At 44.3% G+C, this 16,107-nt stretch overlaps 1 protein-coding gene across 2 annotated transcripts in view; it reads left to right on the forward strand.

The window, feature by feature from the left end:
• The window catches only part of NPHP3 (nephrocystin 3), a 39,310-nt gene that overhangs the window by 19,043 nt on the left and 4,160 nt on the right, over nucleotides 1-16,107 (forward strand). Inside the window, exons 15-26 of one of the 2 annotated variants that reach the window (XM_048510792.1) lie at nucleotides 766-848; nucleotides 2,971-3,109; nucleotides 4,831-4,995; nucleotides 5,964-6,061; nucleotides 6,862-6,984; nucleotides 7,674-7,863; nucleotides 9,521-9,762; nucleotides 10,669-10,744; nucleotides 12,095-12,222; nucleotides 12,901-13,141; nucleotides 13,710-13,835; nucleotides 15,642-15,757. In XM_048510792.1, coding sequence (XP_048366749.1) covers nucleotides 766-848; nucleotides 2,971-3,109; nucleotides 4,831-4,995; nucleotides 5,964-6,061; nucleotides 6,862-6,984; nucleotides 7,674-7,863; nucleotides 9,521-9,762; nucleotides 10,669-10,744; nucleotides 12,095-12,222; nucleotides 12,901-13,141; nucleotides 13,710-13,835; nucleotides 15,642-15,757 — 1,727 coding nt within the window. The remainder of the gene's footprint in view (nucleotides 1-765; nucleotides 849-2,970; nucleotides 3,110-4,830; nucleotides 4,996-5,963; nucleotides 6,062-6,861; nucleotides 6,985-7,673; nucleotides 7,864-9,520; nucleotides 9,763-10,668; nucleotides 10,745-12,094; nucleotides 12,223-12,900; nucleotides 13,142-13,709; nucleotides 13,836-15,641; nucleotides 15,758-16,107) is intronic. The other variant, XM_048510793.1, reaches the window with a different exon arrangement.

Consider the following 16,107-nt stretch of genomic DNA (forward strand, 5'->3'; position numbering starts at 1 on the left):
ACACCAAACGTGATTGAATTTGAATGCATTAAATAAGTTTGAAGTTGGCAACATTTTGATAAATTAACAATAACTCAACAGGCACCACTTTTTATGCACAGAAATTTCAATGAGCTGTATGTCCTGTGTTCTTGACCTGTTGATTTTACTATTACTTAGAGCCCCATCCAAAGAGCCCCCCCCCCTACTTGTGGGAGCAGTGCACCACTGAGCTAGAGGATTCACCCTCCCCAGGACATTTATCCTGGTGGAGGGGCAATTCCGCCAGCATGGAAAATGAACGCCGCCTGACAACTCTAAACCATAGTTTGAGCTCTAAACTACGATTAGCGTTAAGTGATGATTTAGTATCAGTTCAGTGAACTGGCTTCTGCATTATCCGACGATAGCAGTTGTGCAGTTTGCTACCCACAGCAGAAGTGCATGAGAGAACTGCCTGTGAAACTGATAACTTTTGTACTTAGAACAGTATACATAAGTGATGTGTTCAGTGCTTATAAATGCCTGGAAACAGCAAACTGTTCTTCATCATACATGTGCTTATCAGATTTTTTAAAAACCTACTGGGCATGTATGGGGATATCTGACTTCACAGCTTCTGGAGTCTCCTGACATCATTGTCTCTTTATAATCAAGTCTGTCCCATGTGCTGCACAGTCGTGAAGGCATTCATACTCCTCTGACAATGTGCTTCTGTTTTTGAGTTCTATTTCAACCTATATGTTTGTTTTCCACTCTATAAAATACTTTATTTTCACATTCTAGGAGAAGAAGCTTGAGAAACACTGTCATTCTAGTACTACTTGCAATGCTCTCTATGTCACTCTGTTGGCTAGAATGGTGGCTGGGTAAGTTCAAAGAGCAACACATTTTTGCATTTTGCATCAAATCAGTATCCTGGGTTAAAAAGTGAAAGCACCCTACAGTCTTTCCATGGAAAATGGTTACAATCATGTGTTGGTGACGTGCAATGCAAACTGAAGAAAAGTCACACATTTCCTTTAAGCAGATTCTTGTCAATTCAAACAATGGTTCAGGCTGAGGCTTAGTTAAAAATCATAGGAGATTCTCTTTTTGAGAATCTGTAGCTTCCAAGAGTCCGATAAGGGAGATGGGAGGAAACCCTGATGCCATTCAGACCATTAGGCCTGGCAGTTTAATGGATGCGAGAATTTTAGAAGGTACATTCCATCTTAATAGTGCCTGAGCCAATGGCGTAGCGCCAACGGGATGGGGGGGACAGATGCCCCAGGCATGTGCCAGTGCGGGGGCGTGGCGGGGGCGCACGCATGCCCCAGATGCTGTTCTGCCTCGCTGTCCCCCTGGCCCGAGCTCATAGGTGAGAGAAGGTGTTTGCTTAATTGAACCGATGCAGCTACACAGCATTTGGTTTAACTGGCAAAGTCACCTGATTTGTTGAGTCACCTGGTTAGCAATATGCCTGATTGGTCAAGTTAGATCATTTGCTATCCATTTGATTGGTTAATTAGAATTAGGCCAGCGCAGGTTGTTGAGCATAAAGGAAAGATCTCTCATTACAGTTTTCCCCATGTCTGGATTATATCTGATGCTGGGACACTTCTTGATTCTGTGCAGGTCATACTGATCCGAACACTTGTCTTGGATTTCGAAATCCTAGTGGACTCAGTCCTGCAGGGTACCTTCTGGACCTTGAACCAGTGCATGTAGATGTGCTTAGTTTATATTTTTAGCTTTGTTGTTTCTATCTTCAATGTTTAGTGTTCTTTTATTATATGTTCCTGCACAATTTTATAATAAATCACTTATATTTTGTGTTGTTCTTGGGCTTTAGGGCTTGGATCTAAATCCAGTCCTTTAGCCCATATTGGTAATTGCTCTCTGGAACTCACCTTGTAAGTGAGTTGCAGTGGTGACTTGCTTGTTCTTAGATGTGGGAGAGCTATAAGCTTTATCCTTTGCTGTCTATCTGACTGGATGGTAAAAGAGCTGGTGGCAGTGTTACCTTGGAGTGTAAGGATTCACACAACCCCTTTTGGTTCTGTATTGTCTGACCTGCCTCGTGAACAAGACCTTTCTTCCAAGTCCTTCAACACACAGGAATAGTCTGCCAGGAATAGTCTCAGACAATGTCATCTGCATGGAACTTGTGATGGTGGAATCCAGATCTCTTAAAATTGGTGGGAGTTTTGCCTTTGGGTTAATATGACCTGAATGTCACCACATCCCTGTTAAAAAAAATCAACAACCTGATGTTGAAAGCAACATTTTCTTTGTTACTAATCTAGCCTCCAAATTGCCATAGCGCAGGCCACCTACATGACCCAACCATGTTGCATTTTGTTGTGGCAGCTGCTGCCTTTCTAACAGTCTAAATTGGTGCTATGGCACAAGGGGGTTGCAATATCAATCATTCTCCACTGGCTGTGCACAGATGCCGGCACTGCCACTGTAATCCTCTTAACAGCAGTCAGTCCGCAACAGAGCTCATGGATCAAGCTTATAAAGCATTCACCATAAGTTTATGAACTGTTCTTTTGAGTGCAATATGAGCTGGGGCTCATGCAGTTCAGGCAGAATGTAACCTACTTTGCTCAGAGCACTTTTGTGCTAGTAACTTTGATTCTATTTTTAACCAGTAAAACTGCCTCTTGTTTTGCAGGATTCATTTTAAAAAAACTGGAGCACTTGTTGGGCTGCACGAAATATTAAGGCCCATGGGTTTTATAAGATAAACATACCACACAATTTGCCTGATTGTCATGTTTTTGTTTTCGTCTGCTTTCCCCCTTGCTCCCCTCCCCATCCCAGCATTTTGCATACATCAGCAGTTGTTTTCAAGCATAAAGAAATTTAAGCTGTAAATTCACAAGTGCTGAACCATTCTGGAAATGAATGGTAATAAGAGCAACCATTATCTATGTTTTCTTTAATGGTTAACCTCAGGTGATATTTCAAGCTTTTAAATATTTTTTGTTTTCTCTTTCACAGTGCTGGAAGCATAGAAAGTATTGACATAATCTTACAGAAGTGTTTGCTGTGCCAAGACACAGTGTCGCTGTACAAGCTAGTTCTGAAATCCATTCAAGAATCTTTGAAAAGTGAGAAAGACAAAGACTACTTGAAAGAGGCAAGTGCAAAGCCTGATGTAGCTAGAGAAATTTGTATACTTTCATGGGTAGGAATTTTCATCCTTCAAATAAAAAAACGGGACTGGCGAATAAGTGTCTAGCTCAAGTCCAACCAGCACATTTTGGATTTGAAAACAGTGATTCATGTGAAGTCCATTGTAGCAGATTCAGTAGAGGCTGCACGAGTATAGTGGTGCACGCTAGCTCTATTGACGTTCCTGTGAGGCACTGTGTGAAATCCAGTGTGGTGTAGTGGACGGAGTGAAGCTTACTGGGGCCAGTCATTGTCAGTCTAGCCCAGGGGTCGGGAACCCCTCGCTGGGCTCGCTGAGTCCGCGATGCTCTTCCGCTGCTGGGTTCTGGCGGCTCCATGAGCTGAGCCGCCGCTGCTCCACTTCTTTCTCGCTTCCACTCCCCTGCAGGGAAGCAGGGCGGGCACATCTCCAGCCCGCGGCCGGCGAAAGGCTGCAAGGGAGCGAGCTCTCTGCCCGCCTGGGCTAAGCTTGGCAGGGCGGGCGCCTCCCGGCGGCCAGGCAGGCCGAGCCGCCGCCTCTTCGCCTCGCCTTCCTGCCGGAAGCAGGGCGGGCACATCTCCAGCCCACGGGGTGAGCCGGGCGGGGAGTGGGAGGGCGAAGCAAGCAAGTCAAGCAAAGTCGGGGGGGGAAGCTGGACGGGGGCTGGAGCTGAAAGTGGGGGGGGGGGTGAGCCAAATGGCTCTTTGGTGGTGAGCCAAATTTGGTGGTGAGCCAAATGGCTCTTTGAGGGGAAAAGGTTCCCGACCCCTGGTCTAGCCTACCTGACAGGATTTTTGTGAGGATAAAATTAGGAGGAATCATCTATGCCACCAATAGCTTCTTGGAGGAAGAGCAGGATAAACACATGATAGATCCTGTGTACAAAGGCCTGGGCTCTCTATCTCTGTGGTTACAGAAGCATGTACACTTAATAACAGAAAGTTTTCTTCATACAGTGTAAAGCTAAATGCTTTACAGTGATGATGGAGGACAGGCCAATTTAAAACAACATGCAAAGATTTTCAGTGTAAGTGGCCAAAGTTTAATTTTGCCTGGTTAACACAGAACCCTTCCAATAGCTGCAGTGCTTGCCAATGCATGGCATTTTAGAAACAGGATGCTCTCAGAGAGTTGTAGGAGGAGAAAATAATCATATACACTGCCATGAGCTTCTGGGAAGAAGGATGGGATAAAAACAGATTTTTAACAGGTGTAGAAAGTTGGAATTTAAAACTGGTTGGTTGGTTGCGGCTTAGATTTAACTTTTTTAGCCACTTTGACTTGTTTTGGGAAGAGGGGTCAGCTAAGTTTTAATGTACAACTGATGACAGTTATGTTCCAAATCTGCATTTAGCTTCTATCATTACTCCTGTTCCCATTTTAACAATGATCCTAGCACACAGTAGTTTCAGCTATTCCTGCACATGCTCTTGGAGGTGTATTCTAGTGGACTGTGGTTTCTGCCGCTCTCTTTGCCCTTAATCAGACATTTATTCCAGATTCCAGTCTCTTGTAGGCTTTTCTGAGGGTCAAAGGGAGGACCCATGAAGAAAAGAAAAATAGAACAACATGCAGCTTTGTCTTGAAGTACTGACCGATTCTGTTGTTGTTGTTGCTTTTAATTGTATTCTTACTGTCTTCACAAGGCTGATTAAGTAAGCAACTGATGATAATGTTAACTTGTTTTCCACACATATGTTGTCCAGATTCTTTGCCTCATCAGCATCAGCCACAATGGAGTGAGTGAATCAGAACTAATGGAACTCTGTCCTGAGCTCTCCTGGGCAGTTCTGGCCTCGGCAGTTCACAGTCTGCACAAGATGTGCTTTTTAACGTATGGTTGTGGCTTGTTGAAGTTTCGTCACCTACAGGTGAGATTCTCTGCATCGATTCTATTGAACTGGTCCTCTGGCCGTTTCTGCTCCTTTTCAAATAAAACTCTACAGAATTTGTTCAGATCTGTGCCATGTGTTACATCGTAAAGTTCGTGTTCCGAAGAAACGAAGCTGTTTCCACAGTATGGGTGGGAAATAGCACATGCATACACATAGGCCTATTATGCATGTGGAGCTTACCCTGCGGTTCTTATCTTTGCAGTGGGTTTTTCTCACAGTTTTCAGTGCTAACTGGGGATTCACCCACTGCGAAGCTTCTGCAGCCGAGCCATCCTCCGTTTCCCTTACCTTCTGCTTGTCTTGCTGCCTGCTGATTTTCTCCCTTTTTTTTTAAAGAACACTCTTTGGGCCACTTTGCTGGTTGAGTGTGGGAGGAACTGCTTGGGTGGGCTTGGGAAAGCAGGAGATGGCAGGAAGGATGAGCAGAGCTACAGCCGACTGAGCACACAAAATAGGTATTTGCTTTTTCAGCGAAGAGAATTGAAAAAGCTCACTTTAAAGAGGTTTTGGAAGCGGTGGGGCTTTTCTGATCTGTCCTGCAGTGAGTTCTGGAGGGGGGAAAATGTGCGCACAGCCAAGAATCTGTGAATAAGCCTTTAAGGACCCTGGAACTTCTCTGTGCAATACTTTACTCTGCCACCAGAATCCACTGATTAATTAGCTCAGGAGAAGAGAAGGAGTAACATGAACAATACTCAGGATCCTTAGACTTACTGTGCAATGCCATGGTTTTGGCATTAAGGCTCAACAAAGCCATGTTAACGGTATTCTCACATAGAATCTTCACAGACTTTTAGGTTGAATTCCTCATTAGAGACTTGTTTCACTAGCCAATGGCTTCAAGCTTTGTGTAGCATGACTGTTTTTTTCTTTTGTTGCCTGTGATTTGTAAACCATGGTAATTTTAAAAGATTATAATTTATGCAACAAATGTCCTTTTTTAGGCTTGGGAAATGGTAAAGCTGGAGTATACGGAAGCAGGTCACAGTGCTTTTGCTTTCTGCCGAGAAAAACTGATTGACTACTTCACCAGGCAGCTCAGGTGAAATTTTCAGAATGTGAAAAAAAAACACCAAATAATATAACTAATATTAGTTAAACCTAACTGTGATACCTTACATATTTCTTATAGCTGCAAAGAGGCTGTGAACTGGAGGTCCTCCTTTCAAATTTCACCTCAGTAATGAATGTGGTAGATGCCCTTAGCTGTTACCTCAGAGTTGGCGCCAGATTATTTTTGCCCCCCCAAGGGAAAGTGATGAAGTTAGTCCCTTCTCTCTTGGCATACTCCTCTCCTGCATACACACAGAATTGCAGAGCCCTCTCCCATAATACTGGAACTGACTGACAGTTTTGGTTCTCTCCATCATGGCTCGTTTACATGCCATGACTTGGTGCTGTCATCTTTGAGTTGTGTATATCCCAGAGGCTTCATTGTTCAACTCCCCATGTTTGACTGGTAGTATGGCTCCTGGGTACATGAGTGATTTGCCTCAGCTTCCCTGTGAATTATCATTTTAATTATCATGGCTGGTGGAATTTGGACTTGGTTGCCTCCTTTCTCCCCCAGTTCTAAAGCATGCTTCAGGTGAGCTAGCCTGCAGGAGACAAGTGCTCTTTCTTTCCTTTGTTGCTTTAAAACAAAATGCCTAAAAGATTGCAGAGATGTTCAGTTGTACGTGATTGCTTGTACGCAGTTGGGTTCCCAAATTATCTTGTACTGTTAATTTCAGTGATTAAATGGGTATTATGTAAATGAGGCCTGTTGCAAATTAAGCTCCACAACTTGACTGTAAAGAAGCTGATTTCTCCCTCCCTTTCTTGTATGCAATCTGCTGTCAGTCAAGAAAGAGTGACTTGGAGAAGTGCAGATGAACTCCCCTGGCTGTTCCAGCAACAAGGTGACAAGCAGAAATTACACGAGTGCCTCTTGAATCTGTTTGTATCCCAGAACCTTTATAAAAGGTATGGAAAGTCCTTGACTATGGGTTTGTTTGCAGAGCCATATTGTTTGCAAGCATTCGTTTCTAAGTGAGCCCATCAATCTGCTTTCAGGTAGAATTGCAAAACAAATAACGTAACTAAATAACCCAAAGAAATACAAAAATATTTGAATACCAGAGAAAAACACTGACTTATACAGTTATGTAACTGCTATTTATGTGCGCTAGCTGCTTGGAACAAGATATAACAGTAATGCCTGGCTCTGTCACATAATTTACATTGATTCTGACTCCAGGCAACAGCTGAGGGGGCAGTGTGTTCAAAAGGAAGGGATTTTTTAAATGAGATTATGAAAGTTTTTATGTTATCCCTTCGAGCTGAGAATTTCTAAGAACCGAGGGATAGTTTCTGCTTGTCATTCATCCAACTATTCTTAAAGGAATAGCTAAATAAACTTTTTAGATCCAATGTGTGGTGCTCCCCCCTTCCCTTGTGAAACTTACAAGCTGTTCTTAAGTGCCGCCTTGGAAAGCCCTTCTGTGAATGACAAGCTCACCATATAGCACTTTGGAGCTTGGTTGATAATCGCCAGATAATTATGATGTGGTTTGTAGGAGCTTCTTCTCCAGTGAGGTAGCAATAGGTCAGGGCCTTTTTGTGTTAGAGTTTGTTCCTTGGTACGCCTTGCCTATTATTTCCGTTGCCTACAGGGGCCATTTTGCAGAACTGCTGAGCTATTGGCAGCTTCTTGGAAAAGATAAGAATTCCATGGCAGCCGAGTATTTTAGCTCCCTGAAGCTATTTGAGAAAAGCTGTGAGAAAGAAGAAGGTATGATCTCTCTGGCTGACATTTACGAGACTCTGGGACGGTTTCTTAAAGACCTGGGTCTTCTTAGTCAGGTGAGTACCGGGGCTACGTGAAGGACATTTGGAAACCTGGTAAAGAATTCGATTGCAGTTTCTGTTTTCAACAGTTAAAAAACAAACTCCCCCTTCCTCTTTGTGGAGATTAATTTGAAGGAATGCACAGGGTTATTCTGCTTGTGAAACAAGGAGACACTGGCCTATTATACATGGAACATGTACCTCAGGGCTCTTAGCTGCACAGTGGGGCTGTAGCGTGATCTCCCTGTGTTTCTCTGTTTACACGGGAGGAGCCATTCTCTGCCTGCCCCACAGCTGCTTGCTGGAGTCTCAACGGGCCTCTGTTTTTCTCTTAACTGCCCATCAACTCCTTCTTAAAGTGACAGATCTCATCTCACTAGTAGTTGCAAGATAAAGAGCTTTGTTAAAGCCCTTTACATTGCAGTTATCGTGATATACCTGTGATCGAAGGTATATTGATATTGTAGCCTTTCCCCCAAAATATGCCCCGCCCCCCCGCCCCCAAGAAAGAGGCAAGGCAATTCCTGGACCACACGCTGCTAAAGAAGGGGACCATGTGCTAGATCCTCCTCCTCCTCCCCCTCCTCTCTTTTTCTCCCTTTCCTCTGCCGCTGCTGCAGAAGACAGAGGCTGGTTTCAAGTGAAATGTTAAGAAGCCTTCCTAATCATTGGGGAGGGCAGAAATAGAGCGGGGGAAACCAAAAAGAGACCCTGCTTGAACTGTTCCTTGCAAAAGCCCACTCTGTTATTACTATATCGAGATACTGATCTCTCGATGTGAACATTTAGAGAAGCAGGAACATTTAGAGCTGGCTACATAGAAGTGGGGGAGAGGGGGAAGACATGGACGACAGTGCAAGGGAGTGGGCGGGGTGGAACTAGGTAGGCTGGCTATGGACAGAGGGAACATGTCTGAGGTACAACTGTGCTCACTGGCAAATCTGCCTCTGGTGGGAAAGCAAAGTTGCGCTAGAAGTGGTCTCGCTTGCCTCAGAGAGAATGGAAAGTGAAAGCGGGGCTCAAGGAAATATGTCCGTACAAGATATCTTGCCATGACAGACATTCGCCTGCATCACAAACCAGACACCCTGTGCTTAATCGGTCATTATCTTTGACCACCCAAAAAAGTTTCACTGAGAATCTTGAGATCACATACTTCATGTGCAAACATGATGGGTGCATGGGTTTTAAACACGTGAAGCTGTCTTAAACTGAGTGAAATTATCGGTCTTTTGAGGTCAGTATTGTCTATTGTGATTGGCAGCAACATTCCAGGGCTTCAGGCAGAGAGAGGTCTTTCACATCCCTTGCTACCTGATCCTTTTTTTTTCAACTGGAGATGACAGAGATTGAACCTGATGCCGTCTGTATGCAAAACAGATGTTGTGTCACTAAGCCATGGCCCCTTTCCTCTAGCATGGAGGGGACTTGGATAATATTGATTGAAAAATCTGACTCGAACCAACATATACAGTGGGCTGAAAATCTCCAGTGTTGAGAAGAAGGAGTATGTGTGTTCTTGTGAATGGTATTTCCCATGGTATGGAGTCAAACAAATATGTACTCCATGGAGTCCTCTTTTGTTTCTTCATGGTTTCTGACAGAGAGGTTTCCTGCCTCCTAGTATTCATGATTTTTTTCAAGCTGACCCGCCCCCCCCTTTCCTTTCTAGGCCATTGCTCCTTTGCAGCGCTCCCTGGAGATTCGAGAGACCGCCCTCGATCCAGACCACCCTAGAGTAGCCCAGTCTCTCCACCAACTAGCAGGCGTTTACGTGCAGTGGAAGAAGTTTGGTAATGCCGAGCAGTTATACAAGCAGGCTCTCGAAATCTTTGAAAATGCTTATGGAACTGAACATCTCAGGGTTGCTCGCGAACTCGACGCTCTTGCAACGTTGTACCAGAAGCAGAACAAGTAAAGAAAAGGCACTTTCTGCTCTAGTTTTATTAAGGAGATTGCTTTGGGTGGTGGAGAAATTCATAAGCAGTCGGACTTGAACATTTGTGGGGCAAGGAAATTGTGTTCGAGGATTATGTGTGGGGATTGGCCAGGGAGGCTGTTGGAGTTTTTAGGTTGGGACAAGAGCTCCCCCTCAACGATTGGAACAATTTGGGTGCGGCAAATTATTGGAATGAATGGTATTGAAAATACTGGTTGTGGTGGGTTTTCTGGGCTGTGTGTCAAACTTCAGATCAATATCCAAATCAGACTCTATGCCGTTAAGGTTAATAAGTCTTTATTATGGAAAAGATACATAGGCTGGAAGTAAAAAGCTGGTTCTGGCGGGAACCAGAAAGCACCCCAGTATATGAAACTCATACCTCCTCCCCTGTTCCTCCTACTTAATACGATCCCACAAAAGGCAGGAATGCCAGAATGGCCAAGGTCAAAAAACATAGATAAAGATGCCTCATTGCGGAGGCCTACACAGTGAAAACTGAAAGCATTTTGCCTGGTACCGTTGACCCCCTCCCCCTCCATGGTCTGCTTGATGACTGCCAGGCCTCAGTCTGACACTGTGTGGCCATGGTCTGGTAGATCTTGTTCCTAACGTTTCACCTGCATCAGTGGCTGGCATCTTCAGAGGTGCATCACAGAGGGAAGTCTGCTTACACCCTGTGTCCAGTGGTGTTGAAAATAGTTTCAAATATATTGTACTGATGAAGGAAAATTAGGAAGAAATGGGATAGAAATGTATTTTAACTGGAACAGGGAGACTGCAGCTCAAATCTCCTCTTACCATGAAACTTGTACCAGCCATTCTCTCTCTGCCTAATCTATCTGATAAATATAATTTACACCATTTTTATTCTTTTTTAGGTATGAACAAGCTGAACATCTAAGGAAAAAATCATTCAAAATTCAACAAAAAGCTGTGAGGCGAAAAGGCAGCCTGGTAAAAACACTTCTGATGTTTTACTTTTCATCAGTTGTCCCATTTAAAAGAAAAATTTCCACCAACAAAATAAGGTTGTTCTTCAGATGGAATAGCATTTTAGTCAACTGATACAACTTGATCACAAGTTAGGAAAAATAGATGGTTTGTTCAAACCAGCCAGTTGGCTGAATCACTGGGGATCGCATTGACTGGCTCATCACAGTTTAAGTGTTGACTATTCTCTTGCCAACAGTGGCAGACTTATAATGGGGAGTAAAGATATTTTGTCTCATCTCACCTGCAGTATCCTTTTTCTGGGTCTTTCCTGCCCCAGCAACCTTCCTGCAAGAGGAGGTGCAGCTCTGTGCCCAGAACAGGACATCAATCCCAGACTGCCAAGGAATGCCAGCAAATGTGCTGGAAGGCTGGCTTCTGACTAGATACACTCTTTGCGCCTGTTAAGTTTGGTGATCATTGTCACATGTTTTGGCAGAATGATTGTTTATTAATTTTGATAGTTGGGTACTTTCTATTTGGGAGAGGGTTTCAGTCTAGAATTTCTAGCCCCCTCCCACCTTAAAAGACATCCCACAGAGCTGTTAATAATTCTACACCTGAACTGGGGCCCCAGTTATACTTTCTTCTGGGTAAAGGAGCAATTTAATGAGTGCAGAACCCAGAGGCTCTTTGTGGCTTCTACTCCCATTTTTTCCTGGTTAGCAAAATGAACGGGGGTAGTAGATATCTTGGACTGGCATTATCTGAATAGTTACTAGTCAATTGCAAAGTTCCACATAGTTTCTCTGATTCCATTTTACAGCTATCAAAAAGGGATTTGTTGTTTGTAGTTCTTGACCTGAAAGATGTCTGTTTTTATGTCTCTGCTCATGAACAGCACCACAGGTACCTATGTTTTTGCTAGTGAGATGAAATATATCAGTACGAAATATTATCCTATAACTTGGCTACTGCCCCTAGGATATTTACAAAATGAATGACACCAATCATCGCTCACCTGCAACTTCAGGGATGCATTGTTTAGCCTTATCTTGATCATTGGTAATAGTTGCTCCTTCTTGGGATGAGCTTTTACTCCCCTGGCTGTTATCCTTCAGTGTTTAAGTCTTAACAGGTTTAATGTTCAAACCCTTCGAGCTGTTGGTTAAATGCTCTCTGGCTTTTCTATCTATGAAGGAGTGCTTTTTAGTAGCCAAAATCTCCTTGAGAAGGGTAAGCGAGCTTACTGCTTTGTGAATGGATCCTCTCTTTCTGAAGTATGGTTGTTGAATGTTTTCTGGAGTAATATGAAGCATTAATCCTATGTACAGAATGTCAAGGCAGTGAGCTCTACCTTTTTCTCTTTGGCAGTATGGATTTGCTCTTCTTCGCCAACGAGCCCTGCAGTTAGAGGAGCTCACGTTGGGGAAAGACTCATCTGACGGTGCTCGAACTCTCAACGAACTTGGTGTTCTCTACTACCTTCAAAATAATCTTGAGTAAGTAGTGGTCTGAAGTCCCAAATTTGAGTTTAGGTTTTGTTATGCAGGTCCCACTGTAACCCCAGACTTTTGAATATCCATGTAATGAAGATGATATTGAAAGAGAGGCCTACATACATGGGGTCAACTGATACAATCTCTTATTGTGAGGGTACTGTGTTATGCGTGTGTATTCCCCCTCTTCCAGGTGCAGACAACATTATTTTGATCCTTGTGCTACTTACAGAACCCCCTTCTTGGATTTGGTGGTATATTTTCTATGCTAAGAATTACTTGATTTTTTTTGGGGGGGGGCAAAATCAGAAACTGTATCTCAGAGTTGTAAGGTAACTATCGTGCTTGTAATCATACTGCTGGAATAAGGAGTTCTGAAGTTATGGGAGTTGGAATTTCCTGGGTTGCTTGTGTCTACATCAGGGGTGTCCAGCTCTGACGCTTCAGATGTTCATGGACTACAATTCCCATCAGACCTTGCTGGCATGGCCAATTAATAATCAATAACAGTGTACCACTGCTATTATTGTTGTTATTATAAACAATAATAATTCTATTTTTATCCGGCTGTCCCCAACAAAGTCAGGCTCAGAGCAGCTACCAGAAGAGGTATTAGGTAGAATCTTTGAACAGTTGTGCCAGTGTGCGCAGACATATTATCATGTGACCTTGTGCTTACAGGACAGCAGAACTTTTCTTGAAACGGTCCCTGGAAATGCGAGAACGGGTTCTCGGTCCTGATCACCCAGATTGTGCCCAGTCTTTGAATAATCTAGCAGCTCTTTACAATGAGAAGAAGCACTATGACAAGGCAGAAGAGCTGTATGAAAAGGCACTGAATATCCGGAAGAGAGCACTGGCGCCTGACCATCCGTCTATGGCTTACACTGTGAAACACCTTGCTGTCCTCTACAAGAAGATGGTAAAACTCAATATAGAATGCATGAATTTTGTGTTCCTTGCCGTGGCGGAGCTACAAGGGGGAGGGGGGTGCTGTGCACCAGGCACACGCCTGGGGGGGCGGAGAATCTCCCCCCAGGCCCCTCCCCACCTCCTGAGGAACTACAGTTCCCAGGAGACCTTGGGGCTCACAAGGTCTCCTGGGAAGTATAGCTCCCATCAGGTCATTTTTAAGCCTGAACTGCGAATAGGCCTTTTTTGAGCCTGAAACAGTTCTAGGAAAAGGAAAGGAACTAAGGTAAGTGTGGGAAGGGGGAAGGGGGGGCGCCATGGGGGGGATATAGACTGCGCACCGGGCGCAGTTTGGCCCAGCTACGCCTCTGGTTCCTTGTTTTAAGTCTTACAAAGATGCCATCTGACACCACCCCAAAATGCCTCAGGGGGCACCCAGGTGTAATGTAAGGGAGCCCTGTTGGGGGAAATCAATGGAAATTGCCTCCTCTCACAGTACTACTGAGTATGGTGCATTGCTAGCCCAAAACAAACCTATGACTTATATATTAATGATTCATATTTGCTTTGTTTCCCAGGGAAAGCTTGACAAAGCCGTTCCTCTATATGAATTGGCTGTTGAAATACGACAAAAATCTTTTGGTGCAAAGCACCCCAGTGTGGCTACTGCTTTGGTAAACTTGGCTGTTCTTTATTGCCAAATGGTAAGGTCTCTCTCTCTCCCCCCTATTTTTTTACACAAGTTGCCCATAGGTTTTCTAGAATGTTCTACAGCTCAGCGTAGGGTAAGCCTATCATGAAACAGATTTCAGAGTAAACCTATTGCGGCTTAATATAGACAAGGCTAAAACACGTTTCTTGCCTTCAGATGGATTGGAAGCATGCTGAGGGGGTCTTATGCTGCACAGTATCAAGTAGTTTAGAGAAGACTGCCAGCGCTAGTCCTTGTGTGCTGGAAAAATCCAAGCTTCTTTAGGAGAGGTCACTTTTCAGGAATCCAGAAATTCTGTTTTGGTTTTATGGGCGTGCGTAGATGGGCTTTCAGAGAAGCAGTGATTCATCTCCCTTATGCTGATGTTTGGATAAGAAACAGTAAAACTCTCTCCGTGCTTCTATGCATCATCAGTAACAAGATTCTGGTGATCTTTCCCACTTGTTTGAAGGTTTGGGGTGACACTTTTTTCCATTTACACTGTGATCAAGACCACCTTTGAAAGCCTGCCTGATAATGCCAAAAAAGGAATGAAATATCTTTATCCCACTAATCGGAAAATTCTGCTGGATGATGTACATGTTCAGGAAGACAATACTTCTGTGGTGCTGTGTGGTTTCCGGGCTATATAGCCGTGTTCTAGCAGCATTTTCTCCTGACGTTTTGCCTGCATCTGTGGCTGGCATCTTTAGAGGATCTGATGGTAGCAAAGCAAGTGGAGTGTATATACCTGTGGAATGTCCAGGGTGGGAGAAAGAACCATTTGCCTGTTAACAAGTGTAAAGGGTGCAATTCGCAAGCTTGATTTGTATGAGTTGGGTGAAGATGCCTGCCACAGATGCAGGTGAAATGTCAGGAGAAAATGCTACTAGAACACGGCCATACAGCCCAGAAACCACACAACACCCCAGTGTTTCCGGCCGTGAAAGCCTTTGACAATACATTAGACAATACTTCTCTTCAGCATTAGGGTATCATACTTTTGTGTTTGTTTTAGCCTCTCTTGAAACTATTAAATATATTGCTTTGCATTTTTTGAAGAAATTGAGAGCGATGCTTTTTTAAAAATATAGCTTCTCACATCTTCCCAGTTTGGGATTTTTGTGGTCACTCAGCAGAAACACAGGGACAGTTTATTCTCTTGTACTCAGACTTTTCAAAATTTTCAGCAGAATTAGAATGTACAAATGTTAATGACAATTAGATATTCAGTTCCTTAAAACGTTGACCTAAATCAGAGGCCCTTTCTTCACACGTGCACAGCCGAGCCTCCACCGGCATAATTTATGCCGGTGGAGGCTCGGGGGCCGTTCGCACGCTAGCATACGAGTGGCCAGCACTTCCCCCTCAGCCGGAGAGGTGGCTCCATACGGCCCCCTCCACTCACCGTCCCATCCAGTGTCGCTCTAGAGTACTGCAGGGTCCTGCCCACGCTGCCCTGCAACCTCCAGAGGTCGCAGGGCAGCGTGGGCGGGTCTCGGCAGCCCTCCTGAGGAATGCTGCACAAGATGGTGAGTGGAGCCAATGGGGAAAACAGCGTCTTCCCAGCAGTGTGGTTTGCACTGCGCCGGTGGGAACATGCTGTTTTTCGAAAACCTTGCTCATTGAGCGAGGTTTTCAGGGGCAGCTTCACGCCACCCGGGGAAAGCCAGGACGGCGCTGCTGCAAACCCTGGGATGCTGTATATGGCCCGTGCAGAAAGGGCCTAAAGGATGTTTTTAGTGAAATTAATTTAAACAACAAATATTTTATAATTACTAGTCCTGTTAAGGGTTCTTTTCCTCTTTCCCCCCTCTAGAAAAAACACTTTGAAGCTTTGCCTCTTTATGAACGGGCCTTGAAGATTTATGAAGACAGCTTTGGACGTATGCACCCTCGTGTGGGAGAAACATTAAAAAATTTAGCAGTGTTGAGGTAACTTAACGTACAGTCTGCAGGTTATGATGGGCTGGATCTGGCAGTGGACTGCTGACAAAAAGTGGGTGGGGGTAATTTTCCCTCCCTTCCACTAGACACCCCCAATCTGCCCTTTATGATCCTCCCTTTCCTGGCCTGCTGTGGCATGCAGAAGGCAACAAAGTCCTGCTCTGCTGTGGAAAGGCCTTATCTGAACATTGGCTGGGCTTCAACATGCACACCGGCTGCCTCTCGGCCTTTTAACTGAGGGAACGGGTCAAACTGTATTCACACCTCCATTAAAGTGATGGGGGAGGGGTGGTCCTACATTTCATTAATGTCCATGGCAAAATTTTATGTGTTTTTTA

The sequence above is a fragment of the Sphaerodactylus townsendi genome, linkage group LG11, assembly GCF_021028975.2.
Source record: "Sphaerodactylus townsendi isolate TG3544 linkage group LG11, MPM_Stown_v2.3, whole genome shotgun sequence".
Lineage (NCBI taxonomy): Eukaryota > Metazoa > Chordata > Lepidosauria > Squamata > Sphaerodactylidae > Sphaerodactylus > Sphaerodactylus townsendi.